The sequence below is a fragment of the Rhinopithecus bieti genome, unplaced genomic scaffold, assembly GCF_001698545.2.
Source record: "Rhinopithecus bieti isolate Rb0 unplaced genomic scaffold, ASM169854v2 scaffold_10685, whole genome shotgun sequence".
In the NCBI taxonomy this organism is placed as follows: Eukaryota; Metazoa; Chordata; class Mammalia; order Primates; family Cercopithecidae; genus Rhinopithecus; species Rhinopithecus bieti.
The window spans coordinates 194893-218428 of NW_016806950.1; the positions used below are offsets into that span (position 1 = coordinate 194893).

At 43.3% G+C, this 23536-nt stretch overlaps 1 protein-coding gene across 1 annotated transcript in view; it reads right to left on the bottom strand.

The window, feature by feature from the left end:
• Positions 1–756: 756 nt before the first annotated feature.
• The window catches only part of KPNB1 (karyopherin subunit beta 1), a 33782-nt gene continuing 11002 nt past the window's right edge, over positions 757–23536 (bottom strand). Inside the window, exons 6-21 of the mRNA XM_017878981.1 lie at positions 21986–22045; positions 19855–19944; positions 18773–18883; positions 17874–17975; positions 14531–14755; positions 12798–12989; positions 11854–11984; positions 8915–9062; positions 8518–8589; positions 7294–7438; positions 5591–5673; positions 4978–5085; positions 3560–3703; positions 3336–3441; positions 1301–1415; positions 757–937 (exon numbers count right to left, since the gene is read on the bottom strand). Coding sequence (XP_017734470.1) covers positions 772–937; positions 1301–1415; positions 3336–3441; positions 3560–3703; positions 4978–5085; positions 5591–5673; positions 7294–7438; positions 8518–8589; positions 8915–9062; positions 11854–11984; positions 12798–12989; positions 14531–14755; positions 17874–17975; positions 18773–18883; positions 19855–19944; positions 21986–22045 — 1998 coding nt within the window. The 3' untranslated portion in view covers positions 757–771. The remainder of the gene's footprint in view (positions 938–1300; positions 1416–3335; positions 3442–3559; positions 3704–4977; positions 5086–5590; positions 5674–7293; positions 7439–8517; positions 8590–8914; positions 9063–11853; positions 11985–12797; positions 12990–14530; positions 14756–17873; positions 17976–18772; positions 18884–19854; positions 19945–21985; positions 22046–23536) is intronic.

Consider the following 23536-nt stretch of genomic DNA (forward strand, 5'->3'; position numbering starts at 1 on the left):
AAAAAAAAAAAAAAAAAAAAAAAAAAAAAAAATTAGCTGGGTGTGGTGGCTTGCACTTGTAGTCCCAGCTACTTGGGAGACTGAGGGAAGAGAATCATTTGAACCCAGGAGGGCAGAGGTTGTAGTGAGCTGAGATCACGCCCCTGCACTCCAGCCTGGGCGATAGAGTGAGACTGTCTCAAAAAAAAAAAAGAAAAAGAAAAAAGAAAATTAGTCAGGTGTGGTGGCATGTGACTGTAATCCCAGCTATTCAGGAGGCTGAGACAGGAGAATTGCTCAAACTCAGGAGGCAGTGGATACAGTGAACCAAGATTGTGCCATTGCACTCCAGCCTGGACGACAGTGAGACTCTGTCTCAAAAAGAAATAACACACACACACAAAAACAAAGTAGGAGCCAGACAACTTTGACTTTGGAAATCTTCTGTAGAGCTAGAAAACGTCTAAAAGCACTGCTGTAAAGAAAGAATAGAATGGAAAGGAATAGAAAACAGAAGAGAATTAGGGGGAAATGACATTACTGATGATTTTATTAGAACCCAAAATACTCTGGGAATTTCAGTGAATTCCAGTTATGAAAGTTCTGCTCTCCATCACTATGAGTAGTCAAACATTTGGCTCAAGGAAAAACTGAGGATGCCTGACTCAGAAGCACCTACATGGGAAACAGTACAAACAAAAAAAATGCCAGAAGGCAGTGCTTGCCAGAATGGCCTGAAGAAAATATACTTCCCTCCTCCAGGAAGTAGAAGAGGACAGTGGAGACAAGATCTTACCAAGCTTGGTTCTTCAGTTTCCTCAGTTCTTTTGTTGCCCATGTAGCAAGGGTTTTTGCTTTGTTAGTCTTCGATCTCTGCCCTTCAGTTAACAATTCATGGATCACTGGCCTAGCTTCTACTAATTTCAGTACATCCTTCCCAAATGCTGTACATAAGTCCCTGTGCAAAACAAACACAGCTGAGAATGAGCTCCTGGCCCCATACCAATATCATGTTTTGAGCCTTCCAAACCAGTGCTATGGGTTTCTTTGCATAATTCAAAGATAAATAAAACCCTCAGTAGAGTTCACTAAACAGAAGCAATTTGTTGACCAACATCAGAGTTTATTGGGGTGTAATACAGAGACCTTGAGGGTCTGGAATAAACTATCATGTGAACACTCAAAACAGGACATGAAGGGTTCTACAAAGAAATCTCTATGCCAAAGAAGTGAATTGTTGCCATCCGCGATACTCTCAAAACTCCTTACTCCATGTTTCTCATTTTCCATGAGAAGTTCTTAGAAGCAGGGTGTAACTTACCCTATTAGTCCAGCAGCACAAGCTACCACTCCATCTGTATGATCCTCATCTCCAGCAATGTGGTCAATGAAAGACAGAATAAATTCTACTCTGGGTTGTACCAGCATCACATCCGCTATAAAAGAGAGAAGGTATTGGTCGGGCACGGTGGCTCACACCTGTAATCCCAGCACTCTGGGAGGCTGAGGCGGGTGGATCATGAGGTCAGGAGATCGAGACTATCCTGGCTAACACGGTGAAACCCAGTCTCTACTAAAAATACAAAAAAATTAGCTGGGCGTGGTGGCGGGTGCCTGTAGTCCCAGCTACTTGGGAGGCTGAGGCAGGAGAATGGCGTGAACCCAGGAGGCGAAGCTTGTAGTGAGCCAAGATTGCGCCATTACATTCCAGCCTGGGCGACAGAGCAAGACTCCATCTCAAAAAAAGAAAAAAAAAAGAGAAGGTCTGATGCACCTGTCCCTCATATGGCAGGACTACATCCTTTTTCAAAATTTCCAACTATTATACCCCTATCATACAAGGTACAAGCTGGATAACTAAATGCATATAGTTATATCAAATTATTCTTCCTTTGACTAATGTGTCATTCCTCAAGTCGACAGAAGAGACAAATATTCCTCTTCCTATAGGCAAATATAGAAGAAACAAATGTAACTTTTTCCTGAGCTAATGATACCAAAGGGGCGAAGTAAAAAAATTTCCCCAATCAGCAACAATAACAAGTGACAGGAATTCTGACTCCCCAATCCTCCAATTTAGCTTGTGAGGATGGGAAGCGGGTAGGGGACCCACCACTAATGGTTGATACAGAAAGCACTTATGTTGGGTTTCTTCCCCCCAACACTTTTGCAGAATCCCATCCCTTGCAAAACTCAAGAAATATGAGAAAAAGAAGCAGAGGGCTAGGTGCAGTGGCTCACGCCTATAATCCCATCACTTTAGGAGCCCAAGGTAAGAGACTACCTGAGCTCAGGGGTTCGAGAGCAACCTGCACAACATGGTGAAATCCCATCTGTACTAAAATACAAAAAAAAAAAAAAAAAAACAACACATTAGCTGGCCATGGTGGTGCGTGCCTATAGTCCCACCTACTCAGGAGGCTGAGGCATAAGAATCGCTTGAACTCGGGAGGTGAAGATTGCAGTGAGCTGTGATTGCGCCACTGCACTCCAGCTTGGGTGAGAGTGAGACCATCTCCAAAAAAATAAAAAGAATAAATAAAAAAAATTAAGGCCAGGCGCGGTGGCTCAAGCCTGTAATCCCAGCACTTTGGGAGGCCGAGACGGGCGGATCACGAGGTCAGGAGATCAAGACCATCCTGGCTAACCCAGTGAAACCCCGTCTCTACTAAAAAATAAAAAAAAAAACTAGCCGGGCGAGTTGGCGGGCGCCTGTAGTCCCAGCTACTCGGGAGGCTGAGGCAGGAGAATGGTGGGAACCCGGGAGGCGGAGCTTGCGTGAGCCGGGATCACGCCACTGCACTCCAGCCCGGGCGACAGAGCAAGACTCCGTCTCAAAAAAAAAAAAATTAAAAAGGCTGGGCACAGTGGCTCAAGCCTGTAATCCCAGCCCTTTGGGAGACCGAGGCAGACAGATCACTTGAGGTCAGGAGTTCAAGACCAGCCTGACCAAGAGGCAGGAGTTCAAAGCCTGCCTCTACTAAAAATGTAAAAATTAGCCAGGCATAGTGGCAGATGCCTATAGTTCCAGCTACTCAGGAGGCTGAGGCAGGAGAATTGCTTGAACCTGGGAGGTGGAGGATGCAGTAAGCCGAGATTGCACCACTGTACTCCAGCCTGGGCAAGAGTGAGACTCCATCTCAAAAAAAAAAAAAGAAAAAAAAAAGCAGCAGCAGAAAAACAATACTGTACAGTCTTCCCTAAGCCACTCTCTTCATTAGGGCACTGCTCCCCCTTCTTCCTGCCTTTAAGCAACAGACACTAATTCACAAGCAAGCTACAGAATGACAGACATAGCCCATTTGGCTAAGTGCACACTGGCCAGTGGATGAAGGGAACTGGATTGTATACTCAACGGTGTACGTTCTCCTGATCCCCCTTCAATCCCTGGACGATTCCGGTATAGGCTTCCAAGCAGCTTTCCCTTAGCTCATTCAGATAATCCACCATGTCATAGTCTGACTGTAAGACACAAAGAACAGAACCTACATCATACCGAACACCTTTAGCTGCATGTTTGTCAACAGTCCCTCCAATTAGAGCTAGACTTAAAGAACAGCCAAGATAGCTTTAAGCTTACCTTGTCCACCTGGGCTTGGGAGGCCTGCTGAAGAGTATTCAATACAACCTCTAAGTATTTCTTAAACTCTCCACCAATAGCAAGAGCAATATCACCAAACACTGACAGAATCTGTGGCTTCACAGACCTGTGGACGTTCTCATTCTGACAAGGAACAAAATGAAAAGTCAATTAAGTCAAAACTTGTTTGGTCCAAAGATCCACAAAAATTTCATTTCTAACAAGCAACTACTGATTTTAAATATTTGGATGGTCCTTTATAGCTTACAAAACCTTTCCCATTTGCACCTCACATCAACTCTAAGAAGCTAGCCAGGTATTGTCACTCCCACTTTACACATGAGGAGACTGACTTAAGAGTCAAGTGACTTGTCTGAGAACACAGAAGCAAAGTAGCAAAGTTGGATATAGAGCTTAAAGACACATATAATAATTAACAATGGCTACCTCTGGAGAGAGGTATGATATACAAATGGTCCCCTGCTCGTGATGGTTTGATGATTTCTCTACTTTTTTTTTTTTTTTTTGAGACGGAGACTTGCTCTGTCGCCCAGGCTGGAGTGCAGTGGCCGGATCTCAGCTCACTGCAAGCTCCGCTTCCCAGGTTCACGCCATTCTCCTGCCTCAGCCTCCCGAGTAGCTGGGACTACAGGCGCCCGCCACTGCGCCCGGCTAGTTTTTTGTATTTTTTAGTAGAGACGGGGTTTCACCGTGTTAGCCAGGATGGTCTCGATTTCCTGACCTCATGATCCGCCCGTCTCGGCCTCCCAAAGTGCTGGGATTACAGGCTTGAGCCACCGCGCCCGGCCGATGATTTCTCTACTTTACAATGTGTTTATTGGGATCTAACTCCATCATAAGTCAAAGAACAACCGTATTTACTTTTCCTTTGCATTTTACTGTTTTGTTTTAAAAACCTCTAATAGAGCACACATTCCTTTAATTAACTTTACACTCTTTCTTTAGAATCATCCGTGAAATGAACAACTCCCCTGTTTATAAGCCCAAAAGCCAATGTTCTAGAAACTCACAGCTCCCTGTCACTGATTTTTTTTTTTTGAGATGGAGTTTGGCTCTTCTTGCCCAGGCTGGAGTGCAATGGCGCGATCTTGGCTCACTGCAACCTCCACCTCCCAGGTACAAGCGATTCTCCTGCCTCAGCCTCCTGAGTAGCTGGGGTTACAAGCCCCTGCCACCACGCCCGGCTAATTTTTTTTGTATTTATAATAGTGACGGGGTTTCACCATGTTGTCCAGGCTGGTCTCGAACTCCTGACCTCAGGTGATCCCGCCTACCTCGGCCTCCCAAAGTGCTGGGATTACAGGCCACTGTGCCCGGCCTGTCGATATTTAACTATCTTTCCAACTATTGATTTCTTCAAAGAAGACTGGTTAATTAGATTGTGTGTAGATACTCACCCCCAAATTTTCCAGAAGCAGCTGCATCACCTCGTCACAGAAAGGTATGATGTTGGATTGCAGGGCACGGCATAAGTCTCCCACTAAGCCCACAGCTGCCAAACAAACCTGCCAAGAATCAAGGAAATAATCTTCTAACAGAAAAGGCTGCCTGCTGGGGCAAGACATTATTTTTAACTAGCTGCTGGGCTTTTATCACTGGAACCTAGAGTCAAAGGAGAAAACATCTTCCCTCTGCCGAGATTAATTTTTCAGCAACCAACATGGCAGGAAGGGAACAAAGACCATCTGAGAGAGATCACTGATAAAGGTTTAAAAAAAAAAAAAAGCCTTGCTCTCCAGGGTGCTGATAGCTCAACTTTACAGCTGCTCCCGCATTAGTACTGTCTAGGCAAATAAACAGTCATCTTATCCACCTTTATCTGGTGCATCTAATATCCTGTTTTTCATGGACTACTTCCAGTTCAAATGTTCAGGCAATGAATAAAGCAGTTTGCCTTTTAGGACAATATAAAAGGAAAAACTACTTAAGCTATAAGAACCTGGTTTTGTCTGCACTACAGTGACTATCAGGTAAAAATGGGAATATACTATTTAGAAAAGCATATCCTACCTGGTACTCGGCATAATTTTTTAATCCAATGCCCAGGAATGGTTTAAAGGCCTCCATGTACTTGAGGAATTCACCACCCAACACTGTAATGAAATAAACTATTAGCCAATGACAGCACCACGGGTTAACACAGAGGCAGGTAAAAATAACCCATAACCTACCTCTCCCAAAATGTACTCACTCCACTCAACAGGTTGGGTGGAATGTACGTTAGTTACCGATTCCATCATGAAGACATTAAAGGCTTGCATAAGCCAAATTTATTACTGCTGGAAGGGCCCTAATTCTTACACCACAGAGACAATGCCCACTCTCCACAGAATAGGGCTTTACTCTGGCTAATACAACAAAGTGGTATGGCCCTCAAGGAATGCTGGGGTTAATTTTAAATGGGTTGAACCAGCAGTACTGACTCTTGTCCGCCCCCTCATCTGATAACAGCATGTCCTTTCTGCAGGCCAACTGCAAAACAGGGTCCTTAGGCAATCCCATCAAGGGCTAAACAAGCCACAGTCAGGAAAAGCAGCACTGGGCTTCAGATCCAAATCAGCCACTCCAGGAGCCAAAATTAACTTCTTTGCCCTTTCAGAGGAGTGGTCACATGTTGACAGACCAGTTGGACATAGGCTGTTTATTCCAAAAACAGGTCTGGTCCTCAGGAGAGTGGTCCTCAGGTAAACGGCCTTAGTAATGTACTTACAGGCCACCCATGAAGAGGCATTCCAGATTCCTAAAGTGGTTTGTAATGGCCCTTCAAAGAATCTTAAATCAGATATGGCTTCCCCAAACCAATTTTGCAGTCAGACATGTAAAAATCAGAAAATCAATTCCTAGAACTTGCTCAGTGCTTCATTTCATCCCATACCAGGCACCATGATGTGTCAACCTTAGTCCAAAAGCATTACGAAACAAATCAGGTGATGGCAAGTACCAGGAAAGAAAATAGAAACTTTTGGCAGGGCACAGTGGCTCATGCCTATAATCCCAGCTACTCAGAAGGCTGAGACAGAAGAATTGCTTGAACCTGGGAGGTGGAGGCTGTGGTGAGCCAAGATTGTGCCACTTCAATCCAGCCTGGGCAACAGAACGAGTCTCAAAAAAAAAAGATAGAAAAAAAAAAACCACCTCTGCCACTCTTAGCTGCAAACTGGCTCTCCATTTAAATGGACTGACAAGGCAGTTATACAAATTTAAGTGGTGTGCACTTAAGTTCAATCTAACTTTGAAGTGACTCATTCCCCAGTAAAAGGACTACGCTTTCTGTAGTCAAAAATTCTTTTAATGTCCTGGCAAGGAGGACTGCTTGGGCCCACAAGTTTGAGGCCAGCCTGAGCAATATAGTGAGACCCTATCTTCACACACACACAAAATTAAGCTGGGCCCAGTGGCTCACATCTATAATCCTACCACTTTGGGAGGCTGAGGCAGGAGGATCACTTAGGAGTTGAAGACCAGTCTGGGCAACATGACGAAACCCCGCCTCTACCAAAAATATAAAAATTAGCCGGGCATGGTGGTGTGCACCTGTAGTCCCAGCTACTTGGGGGGCACTGAGGTGGAAGGATCACTTAAGCCCAGGATTTCAAGGCTGCAGTGTGCCAAGATCGTGCCACTGCACTCCAGCCTGGGTGAGAATTACTTACGGCCACTGAAATGCCTACATTCCAAAGACATTCCCTGACCAGACAGTATTTCTCACTGACCTTCCACCAGTGTGCTAACTGCCATCAGGGCATCCTCTTGTACTCCCCCAGATCCAGCTGTGCTTTGGAACATCCTTAACAGGGAGGCCATAACCACATCAGAGATCTGCAAAGCATCTTGATGTTGCACTTTCCGAAGAACATTCTGTGAAATGAGTTAAGAGTTCAAGATCAGTTGATTCCAAATCTCCCATTCAGAACACTATACCTTTTCTTTTTAAAAATCAATTAAGTCCCTTGATATTTTTTAATTTTGGGAATGCCAAATGTACTTTTATACTCAAAACATTGACAGTACCAGTCATCAGCAATGCATTTTAACATTTCTCCTGTTTCTCATTTCAGAACAAACGTGAGCTGATCCTCCATTGTGCAGAAGGTCATTTCCTCTGAATTGCGTTTGTCTTACTGTCTGACAAATCCCTGCTGGTAGCCTCCATAGTCCAGTCTTACTAGAATGATAGTTAAATTACTTCAGCTTTAGAGAAGGCCCTATCACCTTAGAGCTCTTACTCATAAAACAAACAAAAAGCAACCCTTCCTATATCCTAACCATTTACAGATGATCTAGAAATAATCTTGATACAATCAAACCAACCTGACTTCTCCCATCAAACATTCCTTCCTCACTCTTGTTTGTTTCAACGAATGTCACTGACATTAGGTCAAACAGCAAATGTTTCAAAAGATGACGGTAAAAATTCAAGGCTTTATTTTTAGCCAAGTGAACTACAGCTGGGAACCAAATTTGACTGAGCAAGGCTTGAATAACCTAACAAAAAACCAAGAGTTTTTTGGTTTTCAAAATCAAAATACCAAAACCATTCAAGCTGCCAACACAAATGAACTATACAGCTGAGAGGAACCATCACACATCAAGTAGTTTCCTTCTCTACACAGTGATGTTAGTTGAAACAAACAAGAGTGAGGACGGGAGGTTTGATGAGTGTATACTGAATTGGGAGAAGTTAAGTTGGTTTGATTTTATCAAGATTACATCTAGACCATCTGTAAGTAAGCAGGATTTGAATCTTTCTAGACAGACAGGAAAGGCAGGTGGGAAATTCCTCTCCCAATCAATCAATCACAGATCAAAGCCTTCTGAGAACAGCTTCTGATCTGCATCATCTATACCATTTTTGAGTTCTGTGTGTACACGAACTTGTCATACCGAGGTATTAATTATCTTCCCTGGAGTTAAGAATTGATAAGGCACCATCATACCTGAAGAGTTGCACAGAGTAAAGACTGAAGGTCATTGAACTGGATTCTATCGGATGTGCTCTGGATATGTGACTACAATGAAAATAAGAAAACATACTTTACATAAAAACCTTCCACTTTTGCTGGGACCATTTAATAATCTTCCCTAATACTAACATAGGAAAGTAGACAACAACAACAACAAAACCCGTAATACATATAGTGGAACACATATATGAGTAAACCGTGACAAGTGATGCTAATGTTAAGGTGCAATGTTTTTTTGTATAAGCTTTATATCTTTCTGAGAAAATATATACTTAAATACTAAAAAGACAGAACAGTCTGGAAAACAGACCTAGGCGTCAAAAGTACTGCCCCATTCCCACCCATAGTCAGGGGTGCTCTTAGATCTCACCTCCATCTGAAGCACCTGTTGTAGTCGTTCCATGATGACCAAAGTCGTTTTCTGGACAGCAGGATAACAATCCTTGGCACTGTTTTTTACAATTTCCATCAGAGATTCATATGCAGAACTCCGCAGGTTGTTCTGGTGTCCATCAGGTCTGTAAAGAACACAGCAAAAATCTTTTTTTTTTTTTTTTTTTTTTTTGAGACGGAGTCTCGCTCTGCCGCCCAGGCTGGAGTGCAGTGGCCGGATCTCAGCTCACTGCAAGCTCCGCCTCCCGGGTTCACGCCATTCTCCTGCCTCAGCCTCCCGAGTAGCTAGCTGGGACTACAGGCGCCCGCTACCTCGCCCGGCTAGTATTTTGTATTCTTTTAGTAGAGACGAGGTTTCACCGTGTTCGCCAGGATGGTCTCGATCTCCTGACCTCGTGATCCGCCCGTCTCGGCCTCCCAAAGTGCTGGGATTACAGGCTTGAGCCACCGCGCCCGGCCAGCAAAAATCTTAAAGTCCCAACTGAAAAGGACAGGGAAGAACATAGACAATGTCTTGCCAAAAATAAGAACTCAGGAACTGGTATTACTGCAGACCTGGTTTGAGTTTGGAAACACAATATCCAAGAACCAAATCTTCAAGTCCTTTGAGCCAATGGCTATGTTCATTATGGTCTCCAGACAGTTAAAATTTAGAATGGCCCTTTTAGGAAATGGGCTAAAATTATAGAGGAAAAAATGGTTTGAAATGGTAAAGAATCATGTGAACAATTTAACAGGTTGTCTGAAGAGCTATGAAGAAAATACCCCAATTTTCTTGCCTAGATGTGGTGGCTCATGCCTGTAATCCCAGCAATTTAGGAGGCTGAGGCAGGCGGATCACTTGAGGTCAGTTTGAAACCAGCCTGGTCAACATGGTGAAACCCCATCTCTACTAAAAATATAAAAATTAGCCAGGCGTAGGGGCGCATGCCTGTAATCCCAGCTACTCAGGAAGCTGAGGCACAAGAATTCCTTGAACCTGGGAGGTGGAGGTTGCAGTGAGCCGAGACTGTACTCTAGGGCAACAAGAGCAAAACTCTGTCTCAAAACAAAACAAAACAAATAAAAAAAGGAAATACCCCAATTTTCTTCATTCCTTTAAAAAAGATGTCTTCATATACAATCTCAAAGAGGCATGGAGATGATGGGCACAGTGGCTCAAGCCTCTAATCCCAGCACTTTGGGAGGCCAAGGTGGGCAGATCACCTGAGGTGTCAGGAGTTTGTGACTAGCCTGGCCAACATGCAAAACCCCATCTCTACTATAAATACAAAAATTAGCCAGGCATGTTGGCGGGCACCTTTAGTACCAGCTACTCAGGAGGCCGAAGTATGAGAATCACTTGAACCCGGGAGGCTGCAGTGAGCCAAGATTGCACAATTGCACTCCAGCCTGGGTGACGAGCGAAACTCTGTCTCAAAAAAAAGGGAGATTTTTGTGCTTAACTCAGGTTTACTTTGCTCATGACTTTAGGTATAGCTCACACAAAACATGAACTGTTAAAGGTTGTCTCCAACTTAAAACACCTTTAAACAACATTTCAAAAGCTTTTTTCTAAGTCAACTGCATTTACCCCAAGTTCTTCATCCCATATAAAAATATGGTTAGTTGGCCGGGCACGGTGGCTCATGCCTGTAATCCCAGCACTTTGGGAGGCCAAGGCAGGTGGATCACGAGGTCAGGAGATCGAGACCATACTGGCCAACATGGTGAAACCCCATCTCTACTAAAAATACTAAAATTAGCTGGGCATGGTGGCATGTGCCTGTAGTCCCAGCTACTCAGGAGACTGAGGCAGAAGAATCGCTTGAGGAGGTTGCAGTGAGCCGAAATTGCACCATTGCACTCCAGCCTGGGCAACAAAGCAACACTCCGTCTCAAATAACAATAATAATAATAATAAAATAAAAATAAAAATGGTAGTTATTGATTTGGTGTGGCAATCAAATTCATAATGAATACTATCATTTCTCTTGTAACCAAATACTCCTGTTAACTGTCAATGCTGCAAAATGAAGGAACCTCTCTAGATCAATTACTGTCTACAAAGAAACTAGAGAATTTACACTATATTCAGATTTAAGCTGTAAACTGAACAATTTTAAAGCAGGTGGAATCTGCATCTCTTTCTCTATCTTTAAACAAACCAGTCAACCAATCATGGGATCCTTTTTTTTTTTCTTTGAGACGGAGTTTCACTCTTGTTGCCCAGGCTGGAGTGCAGTGGCGCAATCTCAGCTCACTGCAACCTCCGCCTCCCAAGTTCAAGCAATTCTCCTGCCTCAGCCTCCCGAGTAGCTGGGACTACAGGCATGCGCCACCACACCCGGCTAATTTTTTGTATTTTTAGTAGAGACGGGGTTTCACCATGTTGGCCAGACTGCTTTCAAACTCCTGACCTCAGGTGATCCAGTTGCCTGAGCCTCCCAAAGTGTTGGCATTACAGGCATGAGCCACCGCGCCCAGTGGGATTCTTTTTTTTTTTTCCGAGACCAAGTCTCGCTCTGTCGCCCAGGATGGAGTGCAGTGGCGCGATCTCAAGCTCACTGCAAGCTCCGCCTCCCGGGTTCACGCCATTCTCCTGCCTCAGCCTCCTGAGTAGCTGGGACTATAGGCGCCCGCCACCACGCCTGGCTAATTTTTTGTATTTTTAGTAGAGACAGGGTTTTACCTTGTTAGCCAGGATGGTCTTGATCTCCTGACTTCGTGATCTGCCGGCCTCGGCCTCCCAAAGTGCTGGGATTATAGGCATGAGCCACTGCGTCAGGCCTCTGGCGGGATTCTTAATTCCTCTAGAGAAAGTAGAGTCTTGTCCTGTCTCACTATGCTTCTATGATTAAGCTAGGTATCCTCCACACAGAAGGCAATAGAACTTGGATGCAAAGACGTCACTGATTTCTGTGAAATATCAGTTACCTGTCTGTAGTCTCCAGGAGCTTCTGAACTATGAGTTCAAATGAAGAAGACAAGCAATAAGTAGCTGGTTCTTCCTGATCATCAGCAACATCTGCAGCTTCATAAGCAGCTTCAGCCAGACTGGAGAAAGCCTGAAATGCAGATAGGTTCAGTGTTAATCCTGAAAGAACCCCACACCTTAGGACCATCTTATTTTTCATTAAGATACTTTGGGCTATGTCAGTGAACTTCCAACTTTTTCTGCCAAGGTAATCTCTAAGATGGCATTTTACAGGTATCTTTTAAATTAACTATTTATTTATTTGATTTGTACTTTCTGTTCATCCTGTCTGATAATCTGACAACTCTCTAAGCAGCAGAGTACTTTCACCAACACCTGCCATTTCTTCTGTTTCCAATCACAGAAATCCTGTCTGATAATTTGACAACTCTCTAAGCAGCAGAGTATTTTCAACAATACCTCTCATTTCGTTTCTCCTGTTTCCTTTCACAGACTTTTAGCCCCATTCCTTATATTCCTTATTTGAACTTCCTCCCCTTAACCAATTACATTAGCCTACACTGACTCAGCATTTAGGCTGCCTACTTTCCTTTCCTCTTGCCCTCTTCTCAGCAATGATACTTCTTGTAGCCAACAACTCTCCACCTTAATCAAAATTTCTTGTCCCTAAGCAAGTCGAGAAAGCAACCCAAGTCCAGATAGTTTCCCCACTGGGTTACCATGACTGTTCTAAGTGGTTCAGGAACCAGTAACTATGAGTCAACTGTTCCCACTGGCTCTTGCAGTTGGAATCTCCCCCACATTTTAATTGAATAAATTAGGAAGAAAATGTTATTCAGAAAAAGGCTTCCAGTGAGGCAGATCCATTTCTCTCCCACACCTTCTACTTTCTTGCCAATGGCAAAGGCAAGCTCCTTTTCTCACTAGGAAGAAAACCCCTTACCCAGCACACATTTGAAGCCACTCTGGGTTCAGCACTGAGGCCCTCAATCAGACACTGCAGCAGGGGAGCCAAGTAGACATCATTGATGGCAGCTTCAGGAAGCAGCTCACAAATTCTGCCTACAGTCCATGCAGCTGTATCTCGAACAACTACACTGGGGTCTTTCATTAATTCTATTAAGGTGGGCATAGCCTGAAAATATAACAGTTATTAGCAAAGCAAAACAAAGATTAAAATTCATGTTAACTACTACTTCAGAAAAAGAAATACTAATGGATGGCTTAACTCAAAAAAGTCACCAAGATACTTTTGTAATTTTACAGGACATGGTGTGAAACATCTTTCAAAATATTTGAAAATATCTTTCAAAACTCCAGTTTAGAGTTTTACATTAAGAATTTGGTGTAAATGCTTTCAGTAGTCTGCAATAAATTACTCAGATAGAGGCCGGGCATGATGGCTCATGCCTGTAATCCCAGCACTCTGGGAGGCTGAGGCAGGCAGATCATTTGAGGTCAGGAGTTCAAGACCAGCCTGGTCAACATGATGAAATCCGGTCTCTCTACTAAAAATACAAAAATTAGCTGGGCATGGTGGCACATAGTCCCAACTACTCAGGGAGCTAAAGCACAAGAATTGCTTGAGCTGGGGAGCTGGAGGTTGCAGTGAGCCTAGATTGCACCACTGCACTTAAGCACTCCAGCACAGGTAACAGAGTAAGACTCCAGCCCCCAGCCTCCCCACCTCAAAAAAAAATAATTACTCAGATACTCAGAATTCCCAGGATGCAGCTATGATGGCATCTGGCTATATCCAGAAAGACTGAATTCTTTAAGCACTAAACTCAAGTGTAACAAACTCCTTTTCTTTTTTTTGAGATGGAGTTTCACTCTTGTTGCCCAGGCTGGAGTGCAATGGCACGATTTTTAATAAAAAACAAGCACAACGTTTCCACAAGAACATTTTCATTACATAAAGGCCATTTTGTCCAAAGAATAGAATAATAATGCCATTATTAAAAATTATGGGGAATCAGTGCTAGGTACAAAAAAAAATTATCAGGAAATGTTTACAACATAGTATTAAATGAAGAAACAAGTTATAAAACAATCTGCACAGAAAGCACCTGTTGCACACACATACAGACAGGAAAAAGCTTCAAGAATACAGAGTTAAGAGTGGCTATTTCTGGACAATGAAATTAAAGGTGACTTCTCTTTTGGCTTTTTTCAAGTCTCTGAATCATGCTGACTAATTAGAAACCTAAGAAATATATTTTACTCTCATTAAAAGTAAATAGGTATCAGGCTGGGCGCGGTGGCTCTCGCCTGTAATCCCAGCACTTTGGGAGGCCGAGGTGGGCGGATCACCAGGTCAGGAGATTGAGACCATCCTGGTTAACACAGTGAAACCCTGTCTCTACTAAAAATACAAAAAATCAGCCGGGCATGTGGCGGGCGCCTGTAATCCCAGCTGCTCGGGAGGCTGAGGCAGGAGAATGGCGTGAACCCAGGAGGCGGAGCTTGCAGTGAGCCGAGATCGCGCCACTGCACTCCAGCCTGGGCGACAGAGCAAGACTCTGTCTCAAAAAAAAAAAAAAAAACAGGTAAATAGGTATCTAGAAATAATCTTTGTAGATGACAATTTACAGTTTTGTTTTGAAAAACAGAGAGATGCTTTAAGTTTAAACAATAAATATTCTACTTTCTACTCCAAAAATCCCTCAGCTTCACCTGTATAACTAGTGGTTTGAGCTGACTGGGCTCTGGTCCTTCCAAGATACAACCAAAAGCCATCACTGCTGCATCCCGGTACCGCCAATCTGGGTTCTTGATGTGTTCTTTAATGAACGGGAGGACATGTGGGACAATGTCATCTTCACAGCAGGTAGCCAGAAGCATGAGGCACACCCCTGCTGCTTTGCAGGGGTTCCAGTCATCGTCATCATCATTTTCGTCCTGGTGAAAGAATATGGCACTAGTTTAGATTTTGTCCAAAGAATCATTTTAACTCTAAAGTCCTCTGACTACTTGAATGTCTTTAGAACTTAAACTTCAGGGAAATAAAATATAAGACCTTTATATTTTATCTCTTCCACAAACATTCATCACAGCATAGTCTTTGTTAAACAAGATTCAGAAGGAAGAAGATTCCATTTAGTACTGAACAACAAGAATGAAAAAATTTCAACTACATCCAAAAAGAATGAATCCCAAACATTTAGAACAAAATGCAGAACTAGAGTATATGCTGTATGATTCCAGTTATATAAAGTCCAAAATTGGCCAGGCGCAGTGGCTCACACCTGTAATCCTAGTACTTTGGGAAGCTAAGACAGGTGGATCACCTGAGGTCAGCCTGGTCAACGTGGCGAAATCCCGTCTCTACTAAAAATACCAAACTTAGCCAGGTGTGGTGGCACGTGCCTGTAGTCCCAGCTACTCAGGAGGCCAAAAAAAATTGCTTAAACCTGGAAGGCGGAGGATGCAGTGAGCCGAGATTGCACCACTGCACTCCAGCCTGTGTAACATAGTGAGACTGTCTCAGAAAAAATAAATAAATAAATAAAAAGAATAAATAACGTCCAAAATCAACAAAAATTAACCTATGGAATAACAGACCAGGAAAGTGAGGGAGTTTCATGACTGGAAAGAAGACATGATTCAATCATAAGTTCAAAAAAGAGGCAAGGCGCAGTGGCTCATGCCTGTAATCCCAGCACTTTAGGAGGCCAAGGCAGGCAGATCACTTGAGGTCAGGACTTCGACACCAGCCTGGTCAACATGGTGAAACCTGGTCTCTACTAAAAATACAAAGATTAGCTGGGTATAGTGGCACATGCCTGTTAATCCCAGCTACTCGGGAGGCTGAGGCAAGATTATCACATGAACCTGGGAGACGAAGGTTGTAGTGAGCCAAGACTGCCCCACCACACTCCAGCCTGGATGACAGAGTGAGACTCTGTATCCCCCATCCCCCCAAAAGACAAAAAACAAAAACACAAAAGTTCAAAAAAGAAAAGATTCCACTAATGTCTCCTCTTAAGTTAAAATCCAAGGTATAGCTTCCTAATTGTGGCCATTCACACCACATAGTAACTTAAGGCAGGTTGCCTATGCAGTTTCAGAAAATCACACAAAGAATAATCTGTTCTCAAAGAGGAAAAGCACAGTAAAAATATAAGAAAGTAGGCCGGGTGTGGTGGCTCATGCCTGTAATCCCAGCACTTTGGGAGGCCAAGGTGGGCGGATCACGAGGTCAAGAGATCGAGATCATCCTGGTCAACATGGTGAAACCCCATCTCTACTAAAAATACAAAAATTAGCTGGGAGTGGTGGTGCATGCCTGTAGTCCCAGCTACTCAGGAGGCTGAGGCAGGAGAATCGCTTGAACCCAGGAAGCAGAGGTTGCAGTGAGCCGAGGTCGCACCACTGCACTCCAGCCTGGCGACAGAGTGAGACTCCGTCTAAGGAATAAACAAACAAATAAAATATAAAATATATACATATACACACACACACACAAAAGACAAGACACAAAGTCGAAAGATAAAAATAGCAACAATAGGCGAGGCGCAGTGGCTCATGCCTGTAATCCCAGCACTTTGGGAGGCTGAGGCGGGCGGATCACCTGAGGTCAGGAGTTCGAGACCAGCCTGGCCAACATGGCAAAACCCCATTTCTACTGAAAATACAAAAATTAGCTGGTTGTGATGGTGCGCACCTATATTTCCAGCTACTTGGGAGGCTGAGGTGGGACACTGCTTGAACCCAGGAGGCAGAGGGTGCAGTGAGCCGAGATCATGCCATTGCACTCCAGCCTGGGCGACAGAGTATGACTCCATCTCAAAACAAAAGAAAACAAAAACAAAAACAAAAAACCTGAAAGGAGAGATTAAAATGTAAGGGAACACCCAGTTCATTTTAATCCAAACACATCCCTACTTAGCTTTTGAAACTACTATATTGAGAATCATACACATCCCTAAAAACAATTACATTTCTGTGTACAAAGAAATGATGCGGTGCTCAGTTACCAGCATTGTTTCCTCAGAGTACTAGCAGCTCTTTCGTAATAACTTCACATGCACCAAAAGAACCTTCCCAAACACCATATATCAAGAAACACCGGCCGGGCGCGGTGGCTCAAGCCTGTAATCCCAGCACTTTGGGAGGCCGAGACGGGCGGATCACGAGGTCAGGAGATGGAGACCATCCTGGCTAACATGGTGAAACCCCATCTCTACTAAAAAATACAAGAAACTAGCCGGGCGACGAGGCAGGCGCCTGTAGTCCCAGCTACTCGGGAGGCTGAGGCAGGAGAATGGCATAAACCCGGGAGGCGGAGCTTGCAGTGAGCTGAGATCCGGCCACTGCACTCCAGCCTGGGCGACAGAGCAAGACTCCGTCTCAAAAAAAAAAAAAAAAAAAAAACATTGTGTTGCATAAAGTCAGGAGAACAAAAGCAACCAGGACACGGTCCTCATAAAAGAACTTCTATAGTTACTCATTAGACCCCAATCTTTATGAAGTCTTGTCACTTTACTTTCAGCCTGAATCTTAATAATTCAAGTTAATCATCTTAAAGGATTAGTAGAAGGGTTTCTTTCTTGGGTTGGGGTCCTTCATTAGGATCTGAATAACTCATATCCGACTTCTTTAGCATTTTAAAAGCATATACCCTGTGAACTCACAAAAGTATCCTAGACATTAGAACAGACAGGCAAGTGGCCTAACACCAACATATCTTTGCTCCCAACCTTGCTTCACTGAAGCTTTGATAGAGCACCTCTCTTCTATGAGTTTGGACAATGGAGCACTCAGGAAATCAGAGCAGCATGTGGCTCACTCCCAAGCAAGATGCATCTGAGATGTGAAGACCTAGTTCCCCTTCACAAAGAAGTCAAAGCCTAGGGGATCTTCTAGATCCAGCTTAGCTGTTCCTGAGCCATCAACAACAGAACATCAAATAGTTGATGGGTTGCCAAGTTCCTTCCATGGAAACTGTTCTACAGCAAACAGTTTACTCTTAGTAAGGTTTCACAGCTTACCTACCTATATTTGGAAGGTAACTCACCTGTTTAGTTAGTGTCTGTGTGAGGATTGGAACCAGATACTGTAGTGCTCCCTTGGCATAAAACTTGCTGGTGTGCTCAGGGGGCCGTCCTTGTTCTGCTGCCTGAGGAGAAACAAAGCAAATTCTAGACAAAAGCAACCAAGCTCTGTATACTAAAGGCATACAATGAGAGCTGACCAGGGATCTCTTAACAGAAACAGAAACATACAGGGACAAATGGTAACACACAATGTGATCTTGGAAAGTGCTCATTTTTTGGTCTACTTCAGTGAGAATCTTTTAGGCCCTTTTAGGCCATATATTACAGGTCCAAGGCAACATTAAGTTAACTTTTTTTCATAAGTTCAATTCGTATTGACAACCTGATATTCAAGTGTTCCTTGGATCAACACACACACCCAGTTTGCCTAAAGATGCCAAAAAAAAAAATTTTTTATTTTTGTCCTGAAATAAGTATAAAGACAAAGCTGGAAACAAAACTTTGAATTCAAAGATTCCAAGTACAGAACTCCACCTTCTCCCCCATATCTGACTCTTTCACCAGAGTTAGTAAAATATCAATTATACATCCCAGGCTTGCATTAGGACTTCCAAAAGGAAGTAATTCAGCAGCAGGTATCACCTTGGTAAACTGCGACGGCCTGCTGCCCCCTTGTGTTCACAGTGATAATACCACTATTTATGCTCAATCATGCCTGACTGCTTGGCAAAAACTGAGAGCCCTCATAAATTATCTGCCTTCTTCATGAAGGGCTCTGGCTAGCAGAAAAATCAAAATCTCTGCCAATGGAGATACCCTCTAAACCCAGACAGAATAAAGTTCTCCTAGAAGGGGAATGTCATCCACAAATGAGATATGTCCCAAAGTCTATTCAGAATAATAGTTCTCCCCAGCTCACCTCTGAAGCCTCAATGGCCAAATCCATTTCCTCATCACAGACATTGGACCAGAATTCTATCCCTTGTAGGGCCACCTCATCAATGTCACTTTTCATTGCTTCAATTGTGATCTTAAGAACAAAAACACCCCAGGCCCCAAATAAGTACTGATTCAAGTGAGTCCCCGCTCCAACCCGGCTTTAACCACAGACATGCAAATTTCAGAAATGTAACTTATAAAAAGCAAGCTAGGCTTGAAAGAAAAGATATAAAAAAGAAGATTTCTTTCTTTTTTTTGGAGATGGGGTCTCACTCTGTCACCCGGGCTGGAGTACAGTAGCACAATCTCAGCTCACTGCAACCTCCACCTCCTATGCTCAAGCAAACCTCCCACCCCAGCTTCCTGAGTAGGCGGGACCACAGGTGCACGCCACCTCACCCGGCTTATTTTTGTATTTTTTGTAGAGGCAGGGTTTCACCATGTTGCCCAGGCTGGTCTCAAACTCCTGGACTCAAGTGATCCATCATTCTCAGCCTCCCAAAGTGCTGGGATTACAGGCGTGAGTCACCAACCCAGCCTCAGATTTTCAAAATGCAGGTTTTTTCTTTTTTGTTTTTGAGACAGAGTCTCACTTTGTGGCCCAAGTTGGAGTGCAATGGCACGATCTTGGCTCACTGCAACCTCTGCCTCCTGGGTTCAAGCAATTCTCCAGCCTCAGCCTCCCAACTAGCTGGGATTACCGGCGCATGCCACCACGTTCAGCTAATTTTTGTATTTTCAGTAGAGACGGGATTTCACCATGTTGGCCAGGCTGGTCTTGAACTCCTGACCTCAGGTGATGTGCCCGCCTCAGTGTCCCAAAGTGCTCGGATTACAGGCGTTAGCCACCAGGCCCGGCCTCAAAATGAAGGTCTTTTACCCACACAAAGTAGCACCAGTTTTCTTGGCACACCACTGATAAGCTTAAACCTAACAGTCTCAGGGAATTTCCTTGATTCCATAATATTAAGTAAAATATTACAGAATTGGCAAACTAGCAACTAAGGATGATGGGCTCTGTAATTAGCTACAAGCGCAAATCATATAAATAGAAACACTTACTGCAAAAAGAGCAGGACCCATATATGTCTCCATGTACTGATAATATAAGGACATTATCTTCACCAGATTCTGTAAAGCAGCCACTCGTACCTTTTATGAAGAGCAGATCAGACAGTTTACTAAAATAACAATGCAATCTGACAAAGTTAGAGTCACTCAAATGGGCCAACAATCTTAAGGATTAATTGAGGTAAATATGGGATATGTTATCATTTCCCTAAAATTCGTTCTCTCCCTTCAATTCCCTCATTATCCGTTCCTATTTATTTTCCCTCAGTGCCCCCCGCCTTTTTTTTTTTTTTTTTTTTTTGCATTAAAGGTGCATGTGGAACCCATGGTAGGGCTGAATTCACTAATACTATATTCTTTATTTTTTGGGGAGGGGACAGAGTTTCACTCTTGTTGCCCAGGCTGGAGTGCAGTGGCGTGATCTTGGCTCACTGCAAACTCTGCCTCCCAGATTCAAGCAATTCTCATGCCTCAGGCTCCCAAGTAGCTGGGAATACAGGTGCCTGCCACCATGCCTGGCTAATTTTTTGTATTTTTAGTAGAGACAGGGTTTTGCTATGTTGACCAGGCTCATCTTGAACTCCTGGAGCTCAGGCAATCCACTCGCCTCAGTCACCTAAAGTGCTAGGATTAAAGGTGTGAGCCACTGCGCCTGGCCATTTCTCTTTTTTGAGACAGTCTTCTTGCTCTGTCACCCTGGTGCAAGTATAGTAGCCATGATCATGGCTCACTGCAGCCTCAACCACCAGGCTCAAGCAATCCTCCCACTTCAGCCTCCCACATAGCTTGGACTACAGGCTCGCCCCATCACGCACAGCTAATTTTTGTGGACATGGAGTTTCGTCATGTTGCCCAGACTGGTCTCCAACTCCTTGGCTCAAGTGATCCTCTGGCCTCAGCCTCCCAAAGTGCTGGGATTACAGGCATAAGCCACAATACCCAGTCACCCAGTCCTTTTTTTTTTTTTTTTTTGAGATGGACTCTCCCAGGCTGGAGTGCAGTGGTGTGATCTCAGCTCACTGCAACCTCCACCTCCCAGGTTCAAGTGATTCTCCTGCCTCAGCCTCCTGAGTGGCTGAGACTACAGACATGCGCCTGTGAAGTGTTGGGATTACAGGTGTAAGCCACTGCGCCTGGCCTCAGTCCTTTTTTTTTTTTTTTGTATTAAAGGTGTGTGTGGAACCCATGGTAGGGCTAAATTCACTAATACTATTCAGACTGAAGATGTTACTTCTACCTTCTTGAAGGGTCAGGTTTCGGGTATAGCAATAGCAAAGCTGCTTTAATGGCTAGAGTGGAAAACAATCACTTGAATAAGTGATTGTTGGCAATAAAGTAGCAAATCACTATGGCAATAAAGTAGCAAAGCCAATCAAAAACTTTTTCTCCCTTAACTGTTTGTGTATACATATATTTTTAGTAGAAACGGCTTGAATAACCTACGGCAATGAAGCAGCAAAGCTGATCAAAAATGTCTTCTCCCTTAACTGTTTATTTGTGTATATTTTTTAGTAGAGATGGTGTCACTATGTTGCCCAGGTTGTTCTCCAATGTCTGACCTCAGTGATCCTCCTGCTTTGGCCTCCCAAATTGCTGGGATTATAGTGTGAGCCACCACACTGGCCCCTTAAACCTTTTTTAAGAGGATGGCAACTTCCATTACAATTCTTCCCTCTGCTCCAATGTTTTTATTAATATTAATTATCATGATTACTTTTTGAGATGGAGTCTCACTCTGTTTGCAGTGGCATGATCTTGGCTCACTGCAACCTCCGCCTCCCAGGTTCAAGCAATTCTTGTACCTCAGCCGCCCTAGCAGCTGGGACTACAGGCACGTGCCACCACACCCAGCTAATTTTTTTGTATTTTTAGTAGAGACAGGGTTTCACCATGTTGGCCAAACTGGTATGAAACTCCTAACCTCAGATAATCTGGCTGCCATGGCCTCCCAAAGTGCTGGCATTACAGGTGTCAGCCACCATGCCCAGCCAGAATATTAATTATTAGTAACAATCAAACCTTATTGCTGAAGTCAACTGATTCCCAATATTTCAAACTTATATTAGATTTGACATTTCCTAGGAAAGATGTGAGACAATTTTTCATATAACCTTACACTTACCCTCGTATCTGGACACTGTGTGGCTTCACAGACCACCTGCATAATAAAGTGCCTTTCAGACTGTAGGAAGAACAAAAATAAAGAGAATTAGGAAAGCATAACCTGTACATAGGAAGATTTCCAGACTCCCTCTACAAGGAAAACCGCTCGCTCCTTCAGGGCCCCACACAGCCCTGCCTGGTACAATCAATCAAGCCACTCTCCCTTGAGATGGTACCGCACTATAAAGGCTATAAAGAGTTTACCTTCGGTGTCTGCTATGTGACTTGCCCTCCAATGAGGTCCCTAATCTTTTAATCTCCAAGATGACCTTCACTAACAAAGACTTCAGGGAGGAAACAGAAAAATGTAGGTCACAAGGTTTAAATAAAATGGTTGGTTAAAAGATAAAATCTACATGTAGGAAAATCAATTTCCTTATACTTAAAATATAAGAGAATTCAAAACATCTGCTTTATTTCAGAGACCAAATTTGTTTTCTGAGAGGTAGCAAATTCACATCAAATGTGGCGAGAAAAGGGAGAATAGAGTAATGAACTTTGTGTGCTACCCTCCTAAATCTTCCAAAATCTATTAAGGAAAAATCCAGTTTTTTAATCAATTAGAATTGCCATTTGCTCTGGGGTTTCAGACCTTTCCAAAGTCAAGAAATGGTAAAAAGCCAGCTAAAGTGTCAACAAACATATATACAGAAATACTTTCAGACCATGACCCCGACAATTTTACTTGTAGGTATTTACCCAAAAGGACTGAAAGCAAGAGTCTGAAAGATACACATGCATACTCATGTTCGTAGCAGCATTACCCACAATAGCCAAAAGGTGGAAGCAAGCCAAATGGCCATGGATGGACGACTAGATAAACAAAATGTGGCATATACAGACAATGGAATATTAATCACCCTTGAAAAGCAAATTTTGACAAATGCTACCCCTTAGATGAATCTCGAGGACATCATATTAAGTAAAACAAACCAGTTGCAAAAAGACAAATATTATATTATTCCACTTACGTAAGGTATTTTGTTAGAGTAGTAAAATACATAGAAACTGAAAGTAAAATGATGGTTACCAGTGGCTGAGAAAAGGGGAAATGAAGAGTTGTTGTTCAGTATGTACAGTTTCAGTTTTGCAAGATGAAAAAGTTGTGGAGACTGTTTCCACAGCAATGTGAATCTACTTAACTGTACATTTAAAAACGATTTAAGATGGTAAGTTTTATGTTATTCATTGCATTTTCAGCCAAAAGTTTACATATATATTATATACACACACAAAACGTTTACATATATATTACATACACACATACATATACGTACATATATATGTGTATAGATACATATATCTATACACATACACACACATATATATGTATTTTTTTTTTGGAGACAGAGTCTTGCTCTGTTGCCCAGGCTGAAGTACAGTGGTGCAATCTTGAGCCTTGAACTCCCAGGCTCAAGTGATCCTCCCACCTCAGCTTCCCAAGTAGCTGGGATTACAGGCATGTGCCAGAACACCTGGCTATATCCTGTTTCTTAAAAACACCTTCCTA